Source organism: Euleptes europaea, chromosome 1 (assembly GCF_029931775.1).
Source record: "Euleptes europaea isolate rEulEur1 chromosome 1, rEulEur1.hap1, whole genome shotgun sequence".
Lineage (NCBI taxonomy): Eukaryota > Metazoa > Chordata > Lepidosauria > Squamata > Sphaerodactylidae > Euleptes > Euleptes europaea.
Window position 1 is genome coordinate 7,560,032 of NC_079312.1, and position 27,979 is coordinate 7,588,010.

At 44.3% G+C, this 27,979-nt stretch overlaps 1 protein-coding gene across 1 annotated transcript in view; it reads left to right on the forward strand.

Annotated features, from left to right (window-relative positions):
- Window positions 1-26,315, forward strand: part of LOC130479320 (zinc finger protein 420-like) — a 28,028-nt gene extending 1,713 nt beyond the window's left edge. The window contains exons 2-6 of the mRNA XM_056851742.1: window positions 606-735; window positions 4,113-4,199; window positions 12,636-13,098; window positions 13,183-13,829; window positions 26,197-26,315. Coding sequence (XP_056707720.1) covers window positions 606-735; window positions 4,113-4,199; window positions 12,636-13,098; window positions 13,183-13,829; window positions 26,197-26,315 — 1,446 coding nt within the window. The remainder of the gene's footprint in view (window positions 1-605; window positions 736-4,112; window positions 4,200-12,635; window positions 13,099-13,182; window positions 13,830-26,196) is intronic.
- Window positions 26,316-27,979: the final 1,664 nt, after the last annotated feature.

Sequence of the window (27,979 nt, forward strand, 5' to 3'; positions counted from 1 at the left end):
GTTAACCAGGTTAGGCCCTTATTGTCTTTTTTCAAGCTAGATAATTGCTTACTCTCCCCAGATTTGCTGACATAAAGTCTTGATAGGTCAGATACTTGTTGCATTTCCAGATAGATGGATCGCAGTAGGCTTCAAGCAGGGACCTAAGCATGGAGGGAAATGGACCAATCCTTTTGTGTGTGTGTGTGTGTAACTGTTCCAGACTTTTAAGAGCGGGTTTCACATTGCAGCCTTGTTGACACAATGATGATGTAAAAAGGTCTTGATATGTTTTTGAGGACCAAAGTAGTCTATGGAAGCTGACTGTGATGTCAACTTTTTCTAATATTGGATTTCTATCCCTGTGTGCCTCTATGTGTCCTTTTTTTTAAGTTGCTGGGTTTAGAGTTTTACCCCCTTCTGTTATTTTTGTTCTTCTGAAATAAAAATACATAAACTATATTATACTGTCAGAGGCAGGGGGGGAAAGAACACCTTTTGTTTGCCATCGGTTTGAGGTATTGCATTATTTTACTCAATGGACTGGTCAATGGGGTTCTTCTTTCGCTCTTAAATGCTCAGAGAAAGGAATAGAAGATCAACTATGCCATATTTTCCTCTTTCAGAGATCACCAGTATCCTTTGAGGAGGTTGCCGTGTTCTTTATGGAGGAGGAATGGGTTCTGCTGGATCCCAGCCAAAGAAAGCTCTACTGGAAAGTGATGGAGGAAAATTACGAGACTGTGGGCTCCGTGGGTAAGGATCTTTTCCTCTTTGCCATGAAGATGGAAGGGAACGGAGAGGATGGCATCCTCCTTTGGCCCTCTTGAATTTCAGAACATACCTCTGTTTGCCAACGAAGAAAGAACAGAGCTCCCACAACTGGGGATGAATGTATTGATGCCAATACATTGATGCTGTGAAGAGAAATGTGTCAATGAGGAGGGTTCTGATTGGGATAATCGATCTCCAGTTAGGTTCCTTCTAGCAAATCCTGGCGGCCCCTGTTTTCTTCTTTTGCCTTTCTACTTTGACATGGAGTGGCTCCCCCACAGTCCTTTGTTTGAGTGACTGAGTCTAACAGGAGGAGGCGAGGAATGGCCTTGTCGATTTGACTGGACCAGAGGAGGGAGGGGCCTTTGCTGAGTGGCAGAGCTCCTTTTCCTTGTAATGTTCTGCTCTTCCATGTCCTGTTCAGAGCAGGGCCTGGTGAGAGCCAAGCCGGGCACGGGAAGGGGCTGTGGCTTATTGGTGGAGCCTCTGCTTGGCATGCAGAAGGTCCCAGGGTCAATCCCTGGCATCTCCAGTTAAAGTTACCAGGCAAGTAGGTGACCTCTACCTGAGACCCAGGAGAGCCGCTGCTGGTCTGAGCAGACAATACTGACTGGTGGACCAAGTTTCTGATTCAGTATAACGCAGCTTCATGTGTTCACACATGTTTCCCCTTAACTGTAGAACATCAGGGAATCTAAGAGAATTAATGGAGACCAAGATGGATTGTGGAGAGGGGATCCCTTCTCTCCCCCCTGTTGTGCAGTTCAGGGAATATGCCTGTGGAAGTTTGGAAGAGCGAGGAAGTGAACTTTGGCCTTCTTTGCCCCCACCCCAGACAGGAAATCTCCTACCTTACTGAAACTTGGTGAGATGAGACTCACAACTAGAATATTAGGGTTGAGAGGAACAACTTGTTTAAAAGGAATAGACAAATAAGGAAGGGGAGAGGAGTAGCATTATATGTTAAAGATGTATTTAGTGGTGAGAAAATACACGAATCAGAGCTTGGAAGGTTAGTTGATATTCTCTGAGTAAAAGGAATAACAAATAATAGTGATATTATGGTAGAGGTCTGTTATAGACCGCCAGGTCAGGTGAAGGACTTGGATGATACACTCTTAGACCAGATAACAAAATTTGCAAAGAGATGGGACATAGAGGTCATGGGAGATTTCAGTTCCTTATTTATTTCTCACAGGGACTCAAGGCAGATTCCACATATTGATCCACTGCAGTCACAAAAAATGGGACATTCATTAGCCCAGAGGCACTAGGATTTTAGAAGTCTGGAACCACCAGGAAGAGCTGAAGCATAGCTTAAGTATTCACCTGACACACTGAGAGGTATAGAAATTACTTAAATAGGACCCTGCTTACCATAAGCTAAACACAGCAGTATAGACCACAGTCCCTAACCATTTATCCAGAGCTAGTTCAGAAAGGAATTTTCCTCCAGACCATATTGGCCCAGGGATCCTGGAGGTTTCTTGCCTTCCTCTGGCCACAGAGTAAGGGCCCTTTCACACAGCCCAAAAAAATGCACTTTCAATGCACTTTGAAGGTGGATTGTACTGTGTGAACAGGCAAAATCCACTTGCAAATGATCGTTAAGGTGCACTGAAAGTGGATTGAAAGTGCTTTATTTGCGCTATGTGAAAATGCCCTAGGAGTCAATGTGGGAATGAGGGGGGAGGCTAGAGTTGTAGATTTCCTGCATTGTGCAAGAGGCTGTACTACATAAGGCTGGAGGTCCCTTCCACCCTTACATTTCTACCTTCCTTCCCCTGGAAAACAAAGTATGGCTTTTGTTTATTCCGTTGCAATCAGTAAAAAATCAACTCCCACAGTCCAGTTGTCCATCTAGTCCAGCATCCTGTTCATACAGTGGCTGTGCTGGAGAGACTCACTAGAGAGTCCAAGCACTGCTCCTGAAGCTGCCTCCTGGCACTGGTGTTGTGGGGTTTACTGCCTCTGAATATGGAGGTTCACTTCAGTCACTATGGCTAGTAGCCCTTTATAAATGCAGTCTTGGGCGGCATCAACAGAAGTTGAGTGTCCGGATCACGCAAAGTGATGGTATCACTTTACTCTGCTCTGGTTAGACCTCACCTAGAGGACTGTGTTCAGTTTTGGGTACCGCAGTTTAAGAAAGATGTAGAAAAGCTGGAACGTGTCCAGAGGAGGGCAACGAAGATGGTTAGAGGTCTGAAGACTTAAGTCCTATGCGGAAAGGTTGAAGGAGCTGGGTATGTTTAGCCTGAAGAGAAGAAGACTGAGAGGGGATATGAGAACCATCTTCAAGTATTTGAAGGGCTTTCATATAGAGGAGAGTGCCGAGTTGTTTTCTGTTGCCCCAGAGGGTCGGGCCAGAACCAATGGCTTGAAATTAAATAAAAAGAGTTTCCATCTAAACATTAGGAAGAATTTTCTAACAGTTAGAGCGGTTTTTCAGTGGAACAGGCTTCCTCGGGAGGTGGTAAGCTCTCCTTCCCTGGAGGTTTTTAAGAAGAGTTTAAATCAGCAATGCTGATTCTATGACCTTAAGCAGATAATGAGATGGAGAGGATCTTGGCCATCTTCTCGGCATGGAATAGGGGTCACTGGGTGTGTGTGGGTGGGGAGGTTGTTGTGAGTTTCTTGCATTGTGCAGGGGGTTGGACTAGATGACCTTGATGGTCCCTTCCAACTCTGATTCTATGATCTATTTGCTACAGGTCTGACCTGCTAATGCCCCTGGCCAACCCCATAGCTCACTGTGCTGTTATATTTTGTGATGATTTCTGCCTGCCGCAAACAAGCAGTCTTCACTTCCATTGTCTCCAAGAACAGTGATGGAGAAGAGTGAATCTGTGGCAGGATGGTCTGATTCAATTCCTTTCTGGCACTGAGAGTCGCATCATCCTGAGGCGAGTGGCCAGTTTTGAGACACCTGAGGTCTGTGTTCCACCATCAATCGTAGGTTCCAATGCAAGAAGCCCTTGGCTCCGGGTGGGATCTGGGGATTATGATTGCTTCCATGTTTAGCAAAACATTTAGGGGGTGCCTCATTTTCCACTGTGTTCCTTGTTCCACATTATTTCCTTTTTGTTTTTGTGTAGTATAAACCTTCCCCTTAGTGATAAGATGTTCTTATGGTAGCAAGTGGGAAAGCTTTGGGTCTCTTCTGTGAGGCAGGTTTTGTATTGAGCCCGAAGAGTACACAGATCACTGAAACAGGGTTTCAGAAAACAGCAAAGATTTATTTATTGATGTACATATGAAGCTGCCCCACATACTGACAAACGGACAACAAAACCTTCTCTTCCACATTCCCAGATGCTTTTGGCTTTTTCATTCCATTTGTGTCTTGCTGTTTGCAGGAAACTACATTTTCCAGAAGGTCTTGCAAGCACCAGAGAGGTCAACCCTGTCCGTGGTCGATGTCCAAGGAGCGGTTTTTCCTGGAGGTGGAGAAGGAAAAATTTGCAATATGGAACCCCAGAGGGCCTCTCTTCTCTCTTGTTTCCCCCAGCTGGAGGGAGAATTGGACTCTTGCACGTCTGTAGGAAAGGTGAGTTCAGGATTTCCTCAACAGCTCTTGGGTAAGAATAGGAGACGGAGAGAAATCGCTTGTGAACAGAAGTGAAAGTAGAAGAGATGGCCAGAGGGAGCATAGAAGGGGACTCTATGTTTTCACTCTCTTGAACGTGTTTCAGGCAAACAGCCTGTGTTTATTTTATTATTAAAACTTAGGTGAACTCCTGGTCACATGCAGCAGGGTTTATTGTCTGTCCTTACTGAGTCCCCATTCTCAGTGTTGTTTTTTGCGAGCTCCACAGGCTACCCCCAAGGAGGCGTTTGGCCATATTTTGCTCCTAAGACCTTTAAAAATCTTCTGTTGCTCCCTTTGGAGTGTGATTCCAATGAGCAACATCCTCAAGAAGCTCTCCGACTCAGTAGCTGGTCTGAAGTCAAGTCGGTCTTTATTACAGCCCACAGGCCATTCAGAAGCAGAGTAAAACGTCCGCTCAGAGAACATTTTCTTATTGGTCAACAGAGATTCCAATAAATCAAGTGTGCCTGTTCATAAAATCTACCTTGGAAAAACACATGAGCCGGTGTCTCTATTAGGATAACAGAGCAAGGATAAACTTTACAATTAGGCAGAAGTTTTAGTACCTTCCTGTCAGGCGTGCAGATGGCAGTACGTTAAATGTAATCAGCGTCAATGCATGGTGATATCTTGGAACTCTTAATATAGATAGGTAACATGCATATTGATGTGGGATCATTGGAGCTAAGTTAAATAGTAGAGGAGAGCACACACTGCAGGCCTAAACCAGTACTCCCCAGTTTCCCCGCTCCTACACATGAAGCCAGCTGGGTGACCTTGGGCTAGTCACACTCTCTCAGCCTCACCTAGCTTACAGGGTGTCTGTTGTGGGGAGGGGAAGGGAAGGTGAATGTAAGGCGGTTTGATTCTCCCTTGTGGGAGAGAAAGTCGGCATATAAAAACCAACTCTTCTTCCGTTTCAGAGATCGCTAGTGTCCTTTGAGGAGGTAGCCGTGGTCTTCACGGAGGAGGAATGGGCTCTGCTGGATCCAGTCCAAAGAAAACTCTTCTGGGAAGTGACAGAGGAAAATTATGAGACTGTTGCCTCTCTGGGTAAGGATAGTTTTTCTTTTATTATGCACACAGAAGAGAAGGGAGGGGATTGCATCTTCCTTTGTCACTCTTGAATTTCAGGAGACAATTCCCTTTGCCACAGAGGCAGGAATGGAACTCCCGCACCTGGGGATGTTACATCACGAGAAAAGGAAAGCACTAAATATATGAATGCTGTTCTGCGTGTCTGGAAATATTTCTCGGAAGCTTGGAAGTACGGGGAGGTGCACTTTGGCCTCCTTTGCCCCCCCGAACAGGAATCTTCCTACCTTCCTTCCCCTGGGAAAAAAATATGGGGCTTCTGCTTGTTCAGCTGAAATCTCTGAAAAATTGACTTCCACTTCTCTTCTGTAAGAATACAAGAGAAGTGTTGCTGGATCACTCCAGTTGTCCATCTAGTCCAGCGTCCTGTTTCACACAGTGACTGATCAGCTGCCCTGGAGAGCCAAAAGACAGGGTACAGAGGCCAAGTTCTTCTCCTGGTGCTGCCTGCTGGTGCTGCTACCCATGGGTTTGTCTGTGTTATGTGTTAAGTGCCATCAAGTCTATTCTGACTCATGGCAACCCTATGAATCAATGTCCTCCAAAAAGTCCTATCATTAACAGCCTTTCTGTGGTCTTGCAAACTAAGGGCTGTGGCTTCCTTGATTGAGTCGATCCATTTCATGTTGGCTCTTCCACTTTTCCTAGCATTATTGTCTTTCCCAGTGATTCTTGTCTTCTCATACTGTGACCAAAGTACAATAGTCTCAGTTTAGTAATTTTAGCTTCTAGTGAGTTCAGGCTTAATTCGATCTAGCTCTTTTTTGCAGTACACGGTATCCATAAAACTCCTCCAACACCAAAGGAATCTACTTTCTTCCTGTCAGGTTTTTTCATGGTCCATACATACACATACTTACACTTAGAAATCTTTTCTAGCTTTTTCACGGCTTCTGGTGAGAGTTCAGGCTAGATTCGATCTAGAACCCCTTGATTTATCATTTTTGTGGTCTACTTTCTTCCTGTCGGCTTTTTTCATTGTCCATACATAGTAAAGGGGAATAGTATGGCATGAATTAACTTGATCTTGGTTGCCAGTGACACATCCTTACACTTAGAAATCTTTTCTAGCTTTTTCACGGCTCCCTCTCCCAGACTCAATCTCCTTCTGATTTCTTGGTTGCAGTCTCCCTTTGAGTTGATGGTGGAGACTCAGATTAGAAAGCCTTGAACAATCTGAATTTCCTCATCATCAATTTCCCAGTAGTCATTACTTTTGTCGTCTTGATGTCCAGCTGTAGTCCTGTTTCTGACCCGAGGCTGTGAGGCAACCTCTCTGCATATAAATGATTAACAAATTCTACTCAACCTCAAGTCAAGTTTATTAACTCTACATCCATTCAGAATAGATCTGCGAACTTACACCCTGGTTGCGGAAAAACAGCAATTAACCGGCAGTTAGCCTTCTGGCATCAAGCTGGAGTTGCCAGGAAGAGGAATTATGTCTAACCAATCACTGAACAAATACAGGAACATCTGACCTAGCCCAGTACTAAATTAAAATACCCAGCATGCAGTATTTCAAAGGGAGATTTTTCTTTTCTCACACAGCACTAATACAATGTAAAACCTTACACTTTGAGCGAATGCAATGTAAACTGCCACCTACAAATACTAGAGATTATGCTGCCTCTGGCTGAGGGAAGCAAAGACCTGCTTTGGCACTTTCTGCTTTAACTTTCACCAGTAGTCATTTCAAGTCTTTGCTATTTTCTGCTAGTAATGTGGTATCATCAGCATATCTCAAATTGTTAATGTTCTTCCTTCCAGTTCTAACTTCACTTTCATCTAAATCTAATCCAGCTTTCCTTATGTTTTGCATATAGATTGAAGAGGCAGGGAAATAAAATGCCACCTTGTATGACACCTTTGCCAACTGGAAATAATTCTGTTTCTCCATATACTGTCCTCACAGTAGCCTGTTGTCCAGAGTACAAGTCAGACCCATTTCTTTTAAAATCAGCCATAGCTTTTCATGATCCATGCAGTCAAAAGCTTTGCTGTAATCTATAAAACGCAAGCCAATTTCCTCTTGAAATTCTCAATGTAAATTTGCAATATGATCTCTAGTGCCTCTTCCTTTTCTGAATCCAGATTGAACATCAGGCATTTCTCGTTCCATGTATAGTAACAGTCCTTGTTGTAAGATTTTGAGCATCACTTTACTCGCATGAGAAATTAATGTGATGGTCCGAAAGTTGCTGCTGTTTTTACTTTTTTTGGAACTGGACAGTAAATTGATGATTCCAGTCTTTAGGCCATAGTTTGTTTTCCATATTTGTTGGCATATTCTTGTTAAGATTTGGAATGGGCTCTATTTCTGTGGCTTGGAAGAGCTTTATTTGCTCCTGATTTGTTTCTCCCAATCGCTCTCAGAGAAGATTTAATTGCCTTTTCTAAAACCATAGTTTCTTCAAAAGATTCTTCTTGGAAGGAATCTGTCATCCTCTCATCTCTTCTGTATATTCTTCAATGTGTATTGTTCCCGTTATTTTTATTTTGTCCTGTTCAGTTAATGTATTTCCATGTTGATCCTTCAGCATGCTTAAGCATGCTTTAAATTTCCTTTTGATTTCTTGGAACTTGTGGAACAGATCTCTTGAACCAGTGGGATACGGTCATCCCTGGATACAAACTCTATAGAAAGGACAGGGAAGGGCGTATTGGGAGGGGGGTGTTGCTATGTACATGGAGGAGGGCATAGTGTATAATAAACTAGAAACCATAAAAAGGGCAGACTTGTCTACAGAATCCTTGTGGGTGACGATTCCGGGCCCCAAAGGTAATTTAGTACTGGGGACATTCTGTTGGCCCCCGAACCAAAAGGCTCAAGGTGATCTGGAGATGGAAAATGAAATCGGGAAGCATCGGGTGATGAAGAATGTATGCTCCAGTCAAGCCAAAGGAATAAAATTTCTAGACATCCTCAATGATTGTGCCCTCAAAAAGTGTATCGTGGACCCAGCCAGAGGGGAGGCGATCCTGGACTTAATACTCTGTGGTGCTGCCAGCGACTTGGTGCAGGATGTGGATGTAGTTGAGCCATTTGGCATTAGTGACTACACTGGCATCAAATTTAATTTATATGTATGTGGGAAAGTGCCTTGGAAATCTCACACAATTACCTTTGATTTTCAGAGAGGGAAATGATAAACCTGGTAAAAAAAAGAAATGGAAAAGAGCAGTTAGGAGGGTTAAATTTCTGGAAAAGGTTTGGGGGTAGATTGTATACCGCAGGTCAGAAAAGGTGGTATTAAGTCCCAAGTGGTTATCACCATGACTAATGGGTAAGGTGAAGGAAGGTATTGCAGGGGGGTGGGAGCTTCCTTCAGAAACTGGAAGGCTTGCCCAACTGAGACAAACAAAAGTAAACGCAAACTTGCACAACGGAAATGCAAGCAAACAGAATTTTTTGATCGTGTCAGTAAGCATGTGGACAGGATTGAGCCTGTGGACATGGTGTATTTGGATTTCCAAAAGGCTTTTGACGAAGTCCGTCACCAAAGACTGCTAAGCAGACTTCATAGTCATGGTGGATTGAGAGCTGACTGAAAAATAGGAAGCAGAGAGTAGGAATCAATGGTCAGTTCTCACAAAGGAGGGATGTGAGCAGTGAGGTCCCTCAGGGGTCTATGGTGGGACCGGTGCTTTTCAACCTGTTTATCAATGACCTGGAGTTGGGAGTGAACAGCAAGGTGGCCAAGTTTGCAGATGACATGAAATTATTTAGAGTGGTGAAAACAAAATCGGACTGTCAGGAGCTCCAAAAGGATCTCTTCAAACTGGAGGAATTAAAACGGCAAATGAGATTCAATGTGAGCAAGTGTTAAGTGGTGCATATTGGGGCAAAAATTCCCAACTCCAAATATACACTGATGGGATCTGTGCTGGCAGCAACAGACCAAGAAAGGGATCTTGGGATGGTAGTGGATCACTTGATGAAGATGTCAACCAGTGTGTGGCTGCTGTGAAAAAGGCAAATTCCATGCTGTCCATAATTAAGGAATAGAGAATAAAACTTATAAAAGGAACTATTTCTTCACACAACTGGTTATTATGATAGTTCTCCTTGTCTCTACGTGCGAGTTGTTGGAATGCTGCATGTAGACTTTAGATTTTGTTTCTGTCCCCTTTTACTTTTGCTTCTCTTCTAGCTTTAGCAATTTTAAGAGTGTCTTCAGTCATCCATCAAGACTTTTCATTTTGTTTGGCTACAGGAGTACTCGTTGCTCAATCTTCCTTGATAATATCTCCCATTTCAACCCAAAGTTCTTCTGGTTCACATTCACTCGAACTTAGTAAGGCAAATCTGTTCTTTATGTGGTCTTTAAACTGTTCAGGAATGTTGTAGTTTGACAGTATGAACGTTCTGGTGTGTTTTCCCCCCAGCTTTATTCTGATTTTCAATATTAACTGTTCATGGTCAGTACCACAGTTGACTCCTGGTGTTGTTTTAGCAGAGAGAATAGAGCTTCTCCATCTTCTTCTTCCAATTGTGGAATCTATTTGATTTCTATATTGGGTATCTGGTGATGTCCACATACACAGTTGCCTGTTTGGTTACCTAAAACATGTGTTCACAGATAACGAATTGCTGTCTTGATAGAATTCTATGAGTCGCTCTCCTACTTCATGTTGTGCTCCTAGCCCAAATCTACCAACAATATTTGATTCTGCTTTGTTTCCTCCTTTTGCATTCCGATCACCTATGATCATCAGCACATCTTGTTTAGGCGTGAGATCAATTTCTTCCTCATCAGCATAAAAGCTTTCAATTTCTTTCTCATCAGTATTTGTAGCTGGGGCATACACTTGAATAAAGGTGATAGGCTTTTCCCGAAGTCTGATGGATGCTATTGGGCTACATCTCGCGTCACTATTAAAGCAACTCTGTTTCTTCTGTTTTTGTCATTCCCTGAGTAAAACACTTTGTAGTTTTGTGACTGAAAATGTCCTAATCCAGTCCACTTTAGTTCACTCACTCTCAGAATTGAAATATTTAAACGTTCCATTTCTCGTTTTACGATTTCAAGCTTCCCTTGATTCATGCTTCTCACATTCCACGTTCCTATCGTCTACATCAAGTAGCTTTCGGCTTTAGTCCAGCTGCATCATTAAGAATAGCGCTATTCGGACTTCTCCACTCTTCCCCTGTAGCTGATTGAGTGCCATCTGACCTGGGGGTTCCCTCTTCCAGTACTACATCTTTTTTTCATTTTGGATTGTCTCATCATAGGATTTTCGAGGTAAGTGTTGGTCAGAAGCGGTTTACTATTGCCTTCTGTGCAGTACTAACCAGGGTGAGCTGAAGCGGCACTGCCGTTGTGGCACTCTACCCCATTGGCTCTGATAGCTCAGCGATGTTCTTAACCCCCCTCCTGGCCTGTGTTTTGTTTCTCCTTTGTGGGAACTTAAAGTGGCTTATCTTGTTCTCTTCCACTCCATTTCACCATCACAACATTCAAGTACTTGAACGGCTGTCATATAGAGGAGGGTGCCGAGTTGTTTTCTGTTGCTCCAGAAGGTCAGACCAGAACCAATGGGTTGAAATTAAATCAAAAGAGTTTCCAACAGTTAGAGTGGTACCTCAGTGGAACAGGCTTCCTCGGGAGGTGGTAAGCTCTCCTTCCATAGAGGTTTTTAAGAAGAGGTTAGATGGCCATCTGTCAGCAGTGCTAATTCTGTGACCTTAGGCAGATGATGAGAGGGAGGGCATCTTGACCATCTTCTGGTCACTAGGGGTGTGTGGGGGGGAGGTAGTTGTGAATTTCCTGCATTGTGTAGGGGGTTGGACTTGATGACCCTGGTGGTCCCTTCCAACTCTATGATTCTATGATGTTTCTGGCACTTCATTCTCACCATCATCCTGAAGCTTGGGGCCAATATTGACCCTCATAGTGTTTCATAGAACCACAGAGTTGGAAGGGGCCATACACACCATCTAGTCAACCCCCTGCTCGGCCTACATCAGCCTAGAGCATCCCTGACAAGTGTTTGTCCAGCCACTGAGGGGGAGCTCACCACTTCCCTAGGCAGCCTGACCAATGTGGTGTACAGCGAGACTATGACATCTCACAGGTTGGATGTTATGCCTCTGTTGATACACCCCATGACCATGTTAGCCTTTTTTGCTGCTGCGTCACACTGGTGGCTCATATTGAGTTTACAGTCCATCCATACCGCAAGATCTTGTTCACGCACTCTGCTACCCAGAAGTGTAACCTCCATTCAGTATGCATGCTTCTCATCTTTGTTACCCAAATGTAGAACTCTGCATGTATCCTTGTTGAATTGCATCTTGCTCTGATCTGCCCACTTTTCCAATGTGTTCAGATCTTGCTGAATTCTGTCTCTATCTTCCGGGGTATTTGCTGCTTCTCCCAATTTGGTGTCATCTGCAGATTGAATGAGTAGTCTCTCCACCACCTCATCCAGATCATTTCTAAAAATATTGAAAAGTACCAGGCCCAGAACTGAGCCCTGTGGCACCGCACTGGACATCTCCCTCCAATCAGATGAAATATCATTGACAATGAAATGTCATTGACAATGTCAGTGAAATGTCCTTGACGTTTCATCTGATTGGAGGGAGGTGTCCAGTTGACTACTCTTTGGGTGCAGCTGTCCAACTAGTTCCCTATCGACCTAACGATCCTAGAGTCCATTCTGCAACCCTCTTTACTTCTTTCCTTTACTTCCTCTCCTTCTTTACTGCCTACCGGCCAGCCTATCTTTAAATGCCCTCATGTTCGGCTATATTTATTATTTATTTATTTCAGACTTTGCCTTCCTCCCCCATAGGGGCCTAAAACAACTTACCCTCTGGTTCTGTCTCCTTCCCCTGCTTATGACAGAAACCATGACTGGAAGGCTGGCAGTACTGTATTGTTTCTTAGCAATGGACACTGAGTACATTTTTTAAAATTTCAGATTTTTCTGCAAACCCAGGTCATTTTCAAGGTTTTAAGAATTATCTGTCTTATCTGTCCATGGCTCCAGCCTCCAGTTTGAAGACTGTTCATATTTTTTCCTTTTCTTTAAACAAAAAAATATATATTTTAAAACACACTTTTAAAAAAAGAGCATTTTCCCCCGTTCTGTCACTTCGTGCTTCCTACATGAACACAATAGAACTGTACCTGCTAACTGGTATTTCTTATCTTTTCATTCTTCAATTTCTGTCTCTCTTTTGCAGTTCCAGATGTGCGGGAGATGGTGAGGGAAAAGGAATCAGCAAGGACGGTTGTGGAAAAAAATGAAGATAAATGCTTGGAATGTGGAAAGTGCATGTCTTGCAATGGCAGCCTAACGATTCATCAAAGGGTTCACTCAGGAGAAAAACCATATAAATGCCTGGAGTGTGGAAAGTCCTTCTCTCAGAATGGCAACTTAATTAAGCATCAAAAGGTTCACACAGGGGAAAAGCCATATAAATGCCTGGAGTGTGGAAAGTGCTTCTCTCAGAATTCCCACCTAACTACACATCAAAGGGTTCACACAGGTGAGAAGCCATATAAATGCAAGGAGTGTGGAAAGTGCTTCTCTTGCAATCGCAGCCTAACTACACATCAAAGGATTCACACAAGGGAGAAGCCATATGAATGCATGGAGTGTGGAAAGTGCTTCTCTCAGAATGGTTACGTAACGATACATCAAAGGCTTCACACAGGGGGAAAGCCATATAAATGCCTGGAGTGTGGAAAGTGCTTTTCTTGGAATAGTGACCTAACTAAACATCAAAGACATCACACAGGGGAGAAGCCATATGAATGCTTCGAATGTGGAAAGCGCTTCTCTCTAAATGGCCTCCTGACTGAACATCAAAGTGTTCACTCAGGGGAGAAGCCATATAAATGCCTGGAGTGTGGAAAGGGCTTCTCTAAAAATGGCCATCTAACTCAACACCAAAGGCTTCACACAGGGGAGAAGCCATATGAATGCCTGGAGTGTGGAAAGTGCTTCTCTCAAAATGGCCATCTAACTCGACATCAAAGGGTTCACACAGGGGAGAAGCCATATGAATGCCTGGAGTGTGGAATGTGCTTCTCTTGCAATAGCAGCCTAACTAAACATCAAAGGGTTCACACAGGGGAGAAACCATATAAATGCTTGGAGTGTGGAAAGTGCTTCTCTGTGAGTGGCAGCCTAACTAGACATCAAAAGGTTCACACAGGGGAGAAGCCATATAAATGCCTGGAGTGTGGAAAGTGCTTCCCTTACAATAGGAGCCTAATTTCACATCAAAGGTTTCACACAGGGGAAAAGCCATATAAATGCCTAAAGTGTGGAAAGTGCTTCTCTCAGAATTCCCACCTAACTTCCCATCAAAGGGTTCACACAGGCAAGAAGCCATATAAATGCCTGGAGTGTGGAAAGTGCATCTCTCACAGTAGTCATCTAGCTGTACATCAAAGGCATCACACAGGGGAAAAACCATATGAATGCTTGGAGTGTGGAAAGTGCTTCTCTTCCAATGGCCAACTTGACTGTACATCAAAAGGTTCACACAGGGGAGAAACCATATAAATGACTGGAGTGTGGAAAGTGCTTCTCTCGCATTGGCACCCTAACTACACATCTGAGGGTTCACAGGGGAGAGGCTACATAAAATAGAGTGTGGTGTAAGTCTAGCCAGCTTAATTCATCTCATAGCCACTGGGCAAATGGTGTGTAAGATTGTCGATTTCACTGTTGACTGCTACAATTAAAGGGAAGGCTTCTTATAACAAAGTGTCGTTCTGCGAATGGGTTTTTAAATACCTTGCTTTGTGTTTTCAATTTTCTAATGTACTACCTGTTCTCATAAGAAAAGCCCTTCTGGATCAGACCGAAGCCCACAAACAAGACAACTGCAGCAGCATTATCCTGCCTTTTTCCCACAGCACCTAATAGGCATGCTCCGTCGTTACTGGAGAGATTAGGTGCGCATCATGACTAGTAGCCATTTTGACTTGTAGCCATGGCTAGTTCTATTCTCCATGAACATGTCCACCCCCTCTTAAAGCCTTCCAAGTTGGTAGCCATCACCACATCCTGGGGTAGGGAGTTCCACAATTTGACTATGTGTTGTGTGAAGGAAATACTTAATCTGTTTTGAATCTCTCACCTTCCAGCTTCAGCAGATGACCCTGCGTTCTATTATTATGAGAGAGGGAGAAAAGCTCCCTGTCCACTCTCTCCAAACCATGCACAATTTTATAGACCTCTATCATGTCTCCCCTTAACTGCCTTCTTTCCAAGCTGAACAGCCGAAAGCGTTTTTAACCGCTCCTCATAGGGCAGTTGCTCTAGCCCCTTGGTCATTTTGGTTGCTCTTTTACCCCTTGTCAAGCACTGCAAGTGTGGTCTCACCATAGATTTGTATAAGGGCAGTATGATAGCAGTAGTTTTTTCTCTATTCCTCGTCTAATTATGGCCAGTGTGGAATTTGCCTTTTTCACAGCAGCTGTACCCTGGGCTGACATTTTCATTGAGGTATCCACCACCACTCCAGGATCCCTTTCTTGGTCTGTCGTTGCCAGAACAGATTCTCAAGTAAAGTCTTCAGTCTTGTGTGGGAGGTGATGCACTCCAGGCATAAATCACCTGGATGAATGTTAATCAGTGTACGCTCAAGTAGTTTCAGAGTTAGTTTTTATATGCTGACTTTCTCTCCCACAAGGGAGGACGCAGTTCGTTTTGTTTTGTTTTTCTGTTTTGGATTTTTTTAATTTGTTTTGTTTTTCCTTATTATAAAAATAACAATAATTTCTAAAAATAAAAATAAACGAAGGACTTGCCTTGCAGAGGCAGGGCGACGTTCCTCGACACATGCCGCCCACCTTCTGATGGATAAGAGGGTTGATGGGTCTTAACATAAGAACATAAGAAAGGCCCTGCTGGATCAGACCAAGGCCCATCAAGTCCAGCGGTCTGTTCACCAGGTGGCCAACCAGGTGCCTCTAGAAAGCCACTAACAAGATGAGTGGAGCAGCACCATCCTGCCTGTGTTCCACCACACCCAAAATAATAGGCATACTCCTCTGATACTAGAGAGAATAGGTATGCAGCATGACTAGTATCCATTCTAACTAATAGCCATGAATACCCATCTCCTCCATGAATATGTCCACTCCCCTCTTAAAGCCTTCCAAGCTGGCAGCCATCACCCCATCCTGGGGCAGGGAGTCCCACAATTTAACGATGCGTTGTGTGAAAAAATATTTTATTCTATGTGTTTTGAATCTCTCGCCCTCCAGCTTTAGCAGATGATCCCGTGTTCTAGTATTATGGGAGAGGGAGAAAAACTCCCTGTCCACTCTCTCCAAACCATGCATAATTTTATATTTCATGTCTCCCCTTAGCCGCCTTCTTTCCAAGCTAAACAGCCCTAAGCGTCCTAACCGCTTTCCATAGGACAGTTGCTCTAGTCCCCTAATCATTTTGGTTGCTCTTTTCTGCACCTTCTCAAGCTCTGTAATATCCTTTCTTAAGTGGGGTGACCAGAATTTTATTTGTATCTTTATTTTTATTTGTATCTGACTAAATGAACTGTGATCCACAGAGCTTATATTCTGGAAATTGTTGTTAGTCCTTAAGGTGGTGCCAAACTTTAAAATATATTCTATTACTACAGAATAACGGAGGGAAGGTGGCATGGTGTAGCCCGATCTCAGAAGTTAAGTGGGGTCAGTAGTTGGAAGGTGTAAGGAAACGGGTTGCCAATCTCCTGGACTGGTCATGGCAACCCAAACATATGCATGCCACTACTGTTCCATATGCACCCCAAGCCCCAAATGCAATGGGGAAGGCTCCCGCGCCTGCCAGTGAAAAACTGACAAGGAGGAACCATGGGCAGAGAAGCCTCTCGGAGAGAACCAGAGGGAATCCATATCCTCTGACCCAGTCTCAAGAAGGCTGTCATTTTGCGAGACATGTCCAGGCACGCACGTAGTCCTCCCCCCCCCGCCTCCTTCATCAGCATGATTAATACCCATCAGAAGATGCAAAATAACGTGCCCCGGAGACAGCTAAGAGCGCCTTTGTGTATGAGTAATAATCCCATCTTCAAGCAAGTCTTGACCCTTTCAGTATTGCACAAATCACTGGAATTAGAATATTTTACGTAAATTGCCCATTGCCTCACCCCAGGAGCTGACCATTAGGGTCTTTGTCACCTTTTGTCACACGGGAACCACGAGGGTAATGCAATCACCCCGCCCCCAGAGAAAGGTACAACTGAGGTCTCCTGAAAATCCATACCCTACCTGAGGTCTTTCCCTTTCATACTGACTGTCACTCTGTCAGAGTGGGCAGCCATGCTAGAATACGCAGGGGACCCCCCCCCCCCGCTCCCTTTCTATTCCTCCTTTAGCAGCACGGAACTCAGGACAACTACACTCCAGGACAGTATTTCCCATCATCTTAAGCCTGCCACATTGGCAAAAGTCTCTTCCTACCACCTTTTATTCCTAGACTCTTTGTATGTATGTATGTGTGTATTGCTACATTGAATGCTTGAAATACATAAAATCTCTTAATTTGGAATCCTTTGCCTCTGTCATTATTCTAAGGTCGCAGATACGGGCTTTGGTATACATTGGTTGCATCTCGCTATATAAACACTGTAATTGCCATCTGCGCGCTAATTCCCTATTCAAAGCGCATTTTGGCTAACAAAGGGAAACCACCAAGGAAGACTCTGCAGAGGAAGGCCCTTGCAAATCACCTCTGCTTCTCACTTGCCTTGAAAACCACTTGTTGTGTTCACCATAAGTTAGCTTTGACTTGATAGCACTTTACACACACCCACACAAACACACTACAGACCAACACAGTTACCCACCAGAAACTACTTAATAACCTATGTAAGTTCAATTGCTATGGATGCGTGTAATTAGAAATCAAAGTCATTCTTGAGACGGGAACTTGTTCAATTGGTTATTCTTCCCTCTAGTACATCACTTTATTAAATAGAACTTAGTAAGTTACAATCAAGATGTATTCTAGGACTCATGATATTATTAAGCTTCTATATGAACAAAAGACTGTATTTTTTTGCCAAGCTCCGATCTTGGAAATATTTATATTACAGCATCCTGTCTTTCTGCCCAGTTGGAGCCACCCAATTTGGGTCTAGTATTTAGTCCTTTCAAGAGTGTTTGTGTACCCAGACTTTTTGTGAGAACTAATTAGCCCAAGGTCTCCCAGCTGGCTTTTTTATGTGCAGGAGTGGGGAAACCAACCCGGTTCACCAGATTAGCACCCACCACCTCCAATCCACTGCTCTTAACCACTACACCACACTGGCTCTTCATACACAAAATGAACTGTGGTCAATAAGCACCATGTTGAAAACAAAAGGTAGAGGGGAAAAGGAGAAATTGCAGGGTAGCAACAGTAGATTTTTCAGAGATTTCCAGTGACTAAGGGGCAAGTCCTGTCTTTTTTCCAGGGGCAGAAAGGTAAGAGGGTTCCTCGCAAATGTCCAAGTAGGAGCATTCACGAAGAGCAAGATGGATGGGGGATGAGTAGACCTGGTAACTGTCGCGCACAGCTTGTCTGGACTTCAGGAGTTTACCTGGTAGCAACTTCACACCACACAGTTCTGCTATGTACAGTTTATTTACAATATCTACACAGAGTCCTTTGGCTGTTAACATTCACAGCTCTGAGCATCAGCATGCTCCGCCAGCATATATATTTCAGGCAATAGGTAACTTACATTCACTATACAGACTTATATACACATTTATGACCAATCACAGTTCACCTGAGATGAGTCATTCTGGAAATCCCCATTCCTGGCTGTACAAACTGGATCAGACCAGCATCATCACATGACTTAGCTGTCACTCTGATCAGTATGATCTGTTTAGCAAACTGCAGACTAGGCATAACTTTGACATATGTTGACACGCCTCCCTAGTCAAACGTTTGTTAAACACAGCCATCTCTTCAAGTATTGACATCTTTCAGTATTCAAACATTTCAGTCTCCTGGCTTAGTGCACACCAACCATTCTCATTTCTGGAGACTTGCACCCCTAGGTAATTCTTAATTGGGCCTAGATGTTTCATTTTAAACATTTCCTGTATGGTCTGCATAAACCACTTCAACTGTTCCTTGTTGTGGTACATTAAACATACATCATCCACAAAAAGTAATAAATAACAGGTTTGTTTACATATTTCCACTTGATACAGACATGGATCAGACACACTCTGCTTAAACCCTTTTTTGGTTAAAGCATTTTTTATACACATATTCCATGCATGTCCAGATTGCTTTAAACCATATAATGCCTTGTGCAATTTTAACACTGTTTTCGCATTTTGACATTTGAACCCTGGTATTTGATCAAGATATAACTCTTCCTCAATAGGTGCGTTCAGATATGCAGTATCAAAATCAAAATGATCAACTAGCATTCCTTCTGCTCCAGCCTTAGTTAATGCAACTCTTATTGTTTCCATGCGAATCGTGGGGGCAAATGATTCATAATAATCCTGTCCAACCACCTGCGTAAATCCCCTCGCAACTAATCTTGCCTTATATTTAACATTCCCATTTGGCAAGGTTTATATTCCGCCTCCATGGCTTGCAGCCAAGCATTTTTCTCTTCTGAGGCTAGACTTAACACATCATTGTAATCAGTTGGAACTTTTACAAACACATGGTTAGCAGTTACACCATACCTTTGAGGTGGAATACCTTTTGTAGATCTAGAGGACACTCTTGGTACTACTCTCTGATCTGCACTTTGCACACTCTCAGAGTCTGCATGTATTGGTGACTGCACCTCCTGTTTCACTTCTGGCATGTTTACAGAATCATCATTCATAGGTAACAGTACTGTAGATGGTAATTGGTTTGCATGTATCTTAGGCCAATTAGCATCCTCACAGAATGTAGCTGAACGACTGAAACTTAATGCATTTTGGTTATTTACAAAACGGTAAGATTTCATTCCTGTCTGATACCCCAGGAATGTCAACTTTTTTGCTCTTTCACCACCTTTCCTACGTTGTTTCAGTGGTATATTAACCCATGCTTTACTGCCAAATATCCTGATATGATCCAAACTGGGATCTTTCCCATACAAAGCCTTGTATGGAATATTGTTTGTGGCACTTGTCCAAATTCTATTTGATGTATAACAAGCATTTTTTGCCGCTTCAGCCCAGAACATTTTTGGCAATCCAGCATCAAGTAGCATTGATTTTATCATTGTTTGCAGTACTCCTGCCTTTCTCTTTGCAACACCATTTTCTTGACTCATAGATACATTAGCAATTCTATGTTCAATACCTTGAGTCTTAAACCACTGAGCCATTTCACCAGACATGTACTCGCCCCCAAAATCACTTTGGAACTTACAAATTTTATGCCCCAATTGCCTTTGCACATTGTTAGCCCACATCTTTATAGTATCACACACCTCTGACTTCTTTGCTATGGGATACACCCATGTGAACCTTGTGGCATCATCTATCAAAAGAAGAAGATATTTTCTTTTAGATATACTGTCTGGGAAAGGGCCTACCACATCGCTATGAATAAGATATAGAGGGGGTTTTGTTACTCTGTCACTCTTTGGTGCAACTGGGTGTGCTTTAGACTTACTTTGCTTGCACACATCACAATCCAGATATGTTTTGCACCCTTCAACCTTCTCTTTGCCCAGCAGGGGAAGAGTTTTATTCAAGGTACCCCAGCCCACATGGCCGAGTTTTCTATGTAGCAAATGTATACACTTATGGTGAGGGTTTTTATTTAACACTGTTTGTGCTTTACCTGCCATGTTCTCTAGCACATACACATTATCTTTCAATTTCCCCACTGCCATAACTTTATCACCTTTGAGAATATTACAGCACTTATTTCTGAAAGTCACACTGAATTCAGCAGAATCTAGTGCACTTATACTTAATAAGTTTCTCTCAAGAGAGGGTATACAAAGCACATCATTGAATGTATGGTTTAAACTTCCAAACATTACACTTCCTTCACAGGAAACAGTTGCAGAACGTCCATCTGCCAAACTTACATGACCTAACGCCGATTGATGTGAGTTCATTAGTAACCTTTCCTCCCTCACAAATATTTGTGAAGCTCCTGAGTCAATTATCCAAGAGTCATTCAGGGAGTCTGGACTCACTCTCACCAGCGTAGCTTGCTGTTTGGTCACAACTTGAGTCTTTTTTCCTTCTCTGTATTTCTTTGCAGCAGGGCAAAATCTTTGAATGTGCCCCTCTTTTCCACATCTGTAACATCTCTTGACATGTAAAGCCACAGGTATAGGCTTACTTGCTTCACAGCTGAGGCTTGTATCCTTCCTTATCTCATGCTTGGCACAGCTCCCGGTCTGGCCGACTGCCAACTCCCGTTGCATATATCTCGTCTCTTCTGCTAATAATCTGCCTGAGATATACTGCAAGGTCAACTTTGCTGCATCCACAGATTCAAGGGCTGAGATAAGTGGGTCAAAACGCTCCGTCAGGGAACTTAAAACAATAAACACCTGGTCCTGGTCAGAAATCTGCTTTCCCCTCTGAGCCAGCAGTTGAAAATACGTTGCTAAGGTATTCAAATGAGCTCTAACACTCTCATTTGGCTCCATAGTCTTTCTATAAATCCTTCTCATCAGGGAAATAAGGGATCCAGCCGTGTCTTGCACATATACAGCCTTGAGGCTATTCCAGGCATCTTTAGCTGACCCCTGTCCCGCCACATGCACCAACTGGTCATCAGCAACACTTAATATCAATGTGGCCAATGCCTTCTGGTCTTTTAAACTTTCCTCAGGCGTGGGAGCTTGTGGGGGAGAATCCACATACGTCCACAATGACTCACGCTTAAGATAATGCTCCATTCGCAGAGACCACACGGCATAGTTATCTGCAGTCAGTTTATCAATCAGCAGGGCAGAAACAGCTTGCGCCATGATATCTTCTCTCACCGGAAGCTGATTATCTTCCCCTGGTTCCTCCTCCGACTCTTTGTCAGAAATAACTGACCCGTCTGCAGACTGTACATCAAGGTCCTCAGCGTCGCTGGCCTCTGTAGACATCCAAACCGCTCACAGCAGCAACTCACGGCAGTAGCTCACCAACTCCAATAGAACCTCCAGCTCTCAGCGCAGTCTATCTGGGCCCATAACCCTGTCGCGCACAGCTTGTCTGGACTTCAGGAGTTTACCTGGTAGCAACTTCACACCACGCAGTTCTGCTATGTACAGTTTATTTACAATATCTACACAGAGTCCTTTGGCTGTTAACATTCACAGCTCTGAGCATCAGCATGCTCCGCCAGCATATATATTTCAGGCAATAGGTTACTTACATTCACTATACAGACTTATATACACATTTATGATCAATCACAGTTCACCTGAGATGAGTCATTCTGGAAATCCCCATTCCTGGCTGTACAAACTGGATCAGACCAGCCTCATCACATGACTTAGCTGTCACTCTGATCAGTATGATCTGTTTAGCAAACTGCAGACTAGGCATAACTTTGACATATGTTGACAGTAACTAGACATGTTTTCAGCTTTAACACTTATCTGAAACACAATTATTTTCAATATCCGGAGCTTTGGCACGCTCTGATGTAGACCCCACAGACTGCTTCCATTCCATTCTACCTGATGTGGGATTCTGTGAAACTTAAAAGCTTGCATAGTTCTATACTGAACTAAACTTTTCCCATCAAAAGAGCTGAGCTTAGTGACCTGGTTCAGACACTGTATGAAACCACATGTGTTTGACACACCCCCCCCAACATTTTGAGCCTCCAACTTGGATGTTAAGAACATACACACATGTATTTGGCTCAATTTAAATTATGGACTACTGCCTGTGTATCCCAAGGTCCAGAACTGGGCCCTTTGGGAATGGGGGTTTTCAGAAAAAGAGCCAAAAATCTGTTTATTTCGAAAAATAGATTGAGAAAAGAAGGAAGCACTCAGAGAGCCACAGGCATCTTGCACACAGACGCACATGCACAAAACAAACCTTAACCTTAGACAACCTAACATCTAAATAAAAGCACACAATAAAGTGGGCCAAATAAAAGCATACCAACCTGTCTGATGCAGTGAAGGGCTCCTGAGTGTCCGGGGTGGAAGGAGAGTGAAGAATGAAAAAACGGGTCAGAAACTGAGGCCAGCTCCAGACCTAGGTAGGTTTTGTATTCAAACTATGCAGGAGCAACAGCAGTAGACAAGAAATATTTTTTGTTTTAGAAAACTGGTAACTTAATATCATTCTAACATAATTAGCTACATATCAGGTGCACTATTTCTTAAAAATATTATGTCTTTTATTGATAATAGATAGCTTTCCTCTTATATCTCCACAATGAAAGATGATGGAAGTTTTTTAAAAGCAAACTGGGAGTTCAGAAAACCTGGCAAAGAGACTGTTATATCATCATCAACAATATTCAATTGCTGCTTTTTAAAGAGCTCCCCAGTGGTGGATAGGATAGGGAAAATGGCTGTCATTTAGGCGAGACTTCCCTCTGTGCTTCCTCTCTCTTCTCACCATAAGGCACCCCTAGGCTTGCCACCTTCCAGGTGGGAAGTTTTAAGCTAGAATTTGTTGGGAAAATTCGAGGTTATGGATCATTTGTCTTAATAAAACAAACTTTACTCACATAAAATAGGGTAGGGAAATTGGAAGTTAAAACAATAAATCCTTACTACATTGCTAGTTTCCTAAACGTGCCAGAAAAAACTGAGAGGAATCTAAACTTAATCATATGGCATCTCTAAGAGACAGAAATGCTCTATCCTCTCTGTTTGAGATCCAAAAAGTAACTGAGTACTGCTCTTTCTACTTAGACAAAAGTAGAAAAGTAGAGAAACTGCTGAATTACAGTTGATATTCAAACTAAAGTCAATGCATTGACCTGGGCTGAATAAAGACCTTGCATTCATGGCTCATGACCAATGCTGATTTCTCCACACCCATCTCTCCCCTGGACATCACAGACTCTTCTGCATATCACACCTAATCCCATCACGCCTGCTATTCACATTTACATACTGTTCCTCTACTTAATGGATTCACATTCTAGCTGTATCTGAAGAAGTGAGCTGTGGCTCACGAAAGCTCATACCCTACCAGAAAATATTTTTGTTAGTCTTTAAGGTGCTACTGGACTCTTGCCCTTTTTGACTACTTAGACAAAGAAAAAGAGCAGTAATATGCAAATTATTACTATGTGACTAAAAGCATGCTTCCAATAATTCTCACTGACCAATAGCTAATTGACACATTGGAGATTACATCACCTTCTTGAACTGGTCAACATCAATACAATCAATTTAACCCTTGCCTGTCTGACATAGAACGAAGCTCGCTATACCCAACAGAATTAGAACTCATCGCCAGACTACAGAGATCAGATTCACTGAAGAAAATGGCAACTATATACTGGAGGGAAAGATAACCAGCTGAATACACTGGTTAAGAATGGCTTTGACTTTTAGTTACACTCTTCCATAGCAATTAAACTCTCATAGGTTATCAAAACAGTTTCAGGCAGGTAGCTGGTGGGCCTGTAGTAGAAGAACAAAATGTAAGTTTGGAACCACCGGAAGGACATGTGATTTCCTAATGAGTTTTGGGTGGGGCCACGTAGAATTCCTGAGGATCCAGTGCTTTGGATCATTGTTTTTGAACCGTGGAGGTGCCACAAAGAGGTGGACCCGTGCTTTTTGTGGTGCAATATCTCCCTATGGATGTGATATGTGATTTGCTGGTGACCCCACATAAAAATCCGGAGGATCCATGCTTTGCATCCATGTTTTTGCATCGGGACAGTACCACGAAGCAACTTTGCGGTGCAATCTCTGTCTGTGGATGTGGTAAGTTATTGGATGGTGAGTTTTGTGTGTCCTCACTTTAAAATCGTTAGGATCTATACTTTGGAAGTATGTTTTTGCACAGTCACAGTACCATGAAGCAGTGGATGCATGCATCCTCTTTGTGGTGCTGCCCGTAGACTAAGAAATGATCTACAATCTGATGATGGGTGTATGAATGTAAAATGAATGTAAAAATCATATGACTTCACAAGGATCCGTTTAAAATCTTCTAGTGGCGATTGGTTCTTGTAGGTTATCCGGGCTGTGTTACCGTGGTCTTGGAATTTTCTTTCCTGACGTTTCGCCAGCAACTGTGGCCGGCATCTTCAGAGGAGTCACACTGAAGGACAGTGTCTCCTAGTGGCGACTTTGACACAACCCCCTCTTCCCTGAAGGTCTCATCATTTTAATGAAGGGGAGACAAATATGGACTCTTTTTTGCCCTCTCTTGGAAAAACTTCCAGTCCCTTTAACAGGAGCCAGAGGAGTGCGGTGGTTTGAAGTGGTGGACTTCAATCTGGAGAGCCCGGTTTGATTCCTCACTCTTTCACATGAAGCCAGCTGGGTGACTGAAATGCCAGCATGACCTTAGGCTAGTCACGCACTCTCAGCCCCACCTACCTCACAGGGTGTCTGTTGTGGGGAAGGGGAGGTGATTGTAAACCGGTTTGATTCTCCCTTAGGCGGTAGTGAAAGTCGGCACATAAAAACCAGCTCTTCTTCTTGATGCCTGGAAAAGTCTACAGTTTGCAGCTGGAGAACAAATTGCCTGCTATGACAATCAAACCCTGAAGATTTGGGCAGAAAGATTGGTTTCTTCCCCCGGGGCCTCCTCTCTCTTTTCTGGCATCTCTCCTGCAGCGGGGCCCGCATAGGAAACGGCCCCACCCAGCCCTAGAGGGAGGGAGGAAGGAAGGGAGAAACTTCTCTTCCTCCCCGGTCCCCAGTGCCTTGGGTGGATGGATGGATGGATGGATGGATGGATGGATGGATGGATGGGTGGATGGATGAGTGGATGGGTGGATGGATAGATGGGTGGGTGGGTAGATGGATGGATGGATGGATGGATGGGTGGATGGGTAGATGGGTGGGTGGGTGGACGGATGGATGGATGGATGGATGGGTAGATGGTGGATGGGTGGGTGAATGGGTGGGTGGACGGATGGATGGGTGGATGGGTGGATGGGTGGGTGAATGGATGGGTAGATGGGTGGATGGATGGATGGGTAGATGGGTGGGTGAATGGGTGGGTGGGTGGATGGACGGATGGCTGCCTGCTGTGTCCCAGGGAGGCGTGGAGACTACATCTCCTGCAATGGCAGCAGCTCCAGGCTGCAGAGGCCAGTAGTTCCCCTGGGGAAAAGGGCATCACACCCCCATCGCGGTCCTCCCAACCCCCCCACCGAAACTCTGCCCTCCCCCCCACGCTCCACCCCCCCCGCCAAATCTCTTGGATTTCCCACCCCGCAGGGAGCACCCCTCTCATCCCCCCTCCCCTTTCCTTATTCCTCCTGGGTCTGTGGTTGTGGCCCAGAACTACGTTTCCCAGAAAGCCTTGCGAGGAGGACGTGGAGCGCGGTCGCCAGAGGCGGATGTGCGTAGGGAGGGGGGGGGAGGCTTTGTCCCCGAGGAGGGGAAAGGGGGTCTTGGGGGGACGGCCATGGCGGGAGGAGGGGGCTCCTGCGCGCCTGCGGGGAAGGTGAGCGGAAGGTTTTCCTGAGGCGGGGTCTGGGGGGCGAGAGGAGGGGGGAGGGGGAGGGGAGGCTTCCCCGGGCAAGATCTGGGCATGGAGATGGGGGGGGGGGTGATGAGGATGGCGGTGTTTCCACCCACTCCAACGTGCTCCAGCCCACCAGGCCAGGGCTTGTTCTGCTCTTGGGTCCCCGGCCCTTTGGAGCCTGCGGGCTCCGGGTTGCCAACCTCCGGGTGGGAGCTGGAGGCCTCCCGCTGTTACAGCTGACCTCCAACCCGCAGGGACGGATTCCCCCGGGAGAAAAGGGCCCCTTGGGCCACTGAACCCTCCCTTCTCCACAGCCCACCTTCCTCAGGCCCCCCCCTCCAAAGCCTCCAGGGGTGTCCCCCTACCGGGAGCTGGCAACCCTACTGGGGGCCCAGGGGGGAGTTCAGCCAGGGCCTGGTGGGAACAGCAGCAAAACATGGCAGCGGCAGCAGGCGGAGCCACAACACGGCTCCCACAGCTGGACTTCAGTCACACGGCGGAAGACCCTCGCGCTGGGGTGGCCGCTGCCGCCAAAGCAACGCCTGAAAACATTTGCACAGTTGATCAGCTCTGCAGCAGCCCATCAGAAGCCTCGCAGAGCAAAACCCCTTCCTCGCCCCACCCAATCCTCGAAACCCTTGGCCAGCACCAGAACAAGGTGTCAGCAGGCGCCGTGGGGCCCAGCAGCCACACGTTGGGGTCCCCTGACCTCCACGGACCCTTGGACTGACCCAGCAGCATTCCTCGTCTGTCCTTACTGGGCCCCCTTAGCTCACGGCGTCCTTCTTTGCAGGTTCCACAGGCCAACCCCGAAAGGGGCGTTTGGCCACATTTTGCTCTTAGGATGGGAAGTAGGCTTTGGGCCTGTCCAGTCAATTGGTTTTTGTGTAAGTTATTACTTGCATCGGGTTTTTTTTATTAGACTGTTAATTTTCAAATGATCTGCTCATCTCTTGGAGGTCCACGAAATGAACCCTCTGTGCCCTGATTACAGCTAGGAGACTTGTATCATTGCAGCATTGGAGGAATAAATGTCCACCTCTGGTAAATCAATGGATTGAAGACCTTAGAAGTGTATCAGTATTTGAATGCTTGGCATATCGGCAACTGTTGCGTTTGGACTTATTTATTTAAAAACAAAAATGAAAATAAACGGGAAAAATAAAAATGAGTCTAAAAAGAAATAATTTATTGCACTGCATGTGATTGTGTATTGCGGTACACCGTTTACACATATCTAAACAGCTTTCCCAGCAAAAAGAAATGACGCATACTGTTGTTTATTGTTAGCTAAATTAGTCATTTTGGCCATGGTTGCATATTCAGACAGCTTCCTCTTCCATTCTTCAACACCTAGAAGCCGTGTCAGCTTCCATTTTTTGGCGAAAGCATTTCTTGCAGCTGTTGTGGCATATTTAAACAGTATCATATTGCAGCCTTGTTGACACAATGATGATGTAAAAAGATCTTTACGTGTTTCTGAGGATGAAAGTAGTCTGTGAAAGCCGACTGATGTCAACTTTTTCTAATATTGGATTTCTGTCCCTGTGTGTCCTTTTTTTTTTTAGTTGCTGGGTTTAGAGTTTGTCCCCTTTCTGTTATTTTTCTTCTTCTTTGAAATATAAATAAATAAATAAAGCGTATTATACCTGTCAGAGGCAGGGGGGAAAAGAACACGATTTTTCTTGCCATCAGTTTGAGGTATTGCATTATTGAGGTATTATTTTACTCAATTGACTGGTCGATGGGGTTCTTCTTTCACTCTTCAGTGCTCAGAGAGAAATATAGAATACCAACTGGGCCATATTTTCCTCTTTCAGAGATCACCAGTGTCCTTTGAGGAGGTAGCCGTGTTCTTTATGGAGGAGGAATGGGTTCTGCTGGATCCCAGCCAAAGAAAGCTCTACTGGAAAGTGATGGAGGAAAATTACGAGTCCGTGGGCTCAGTGGGTAAGGATCT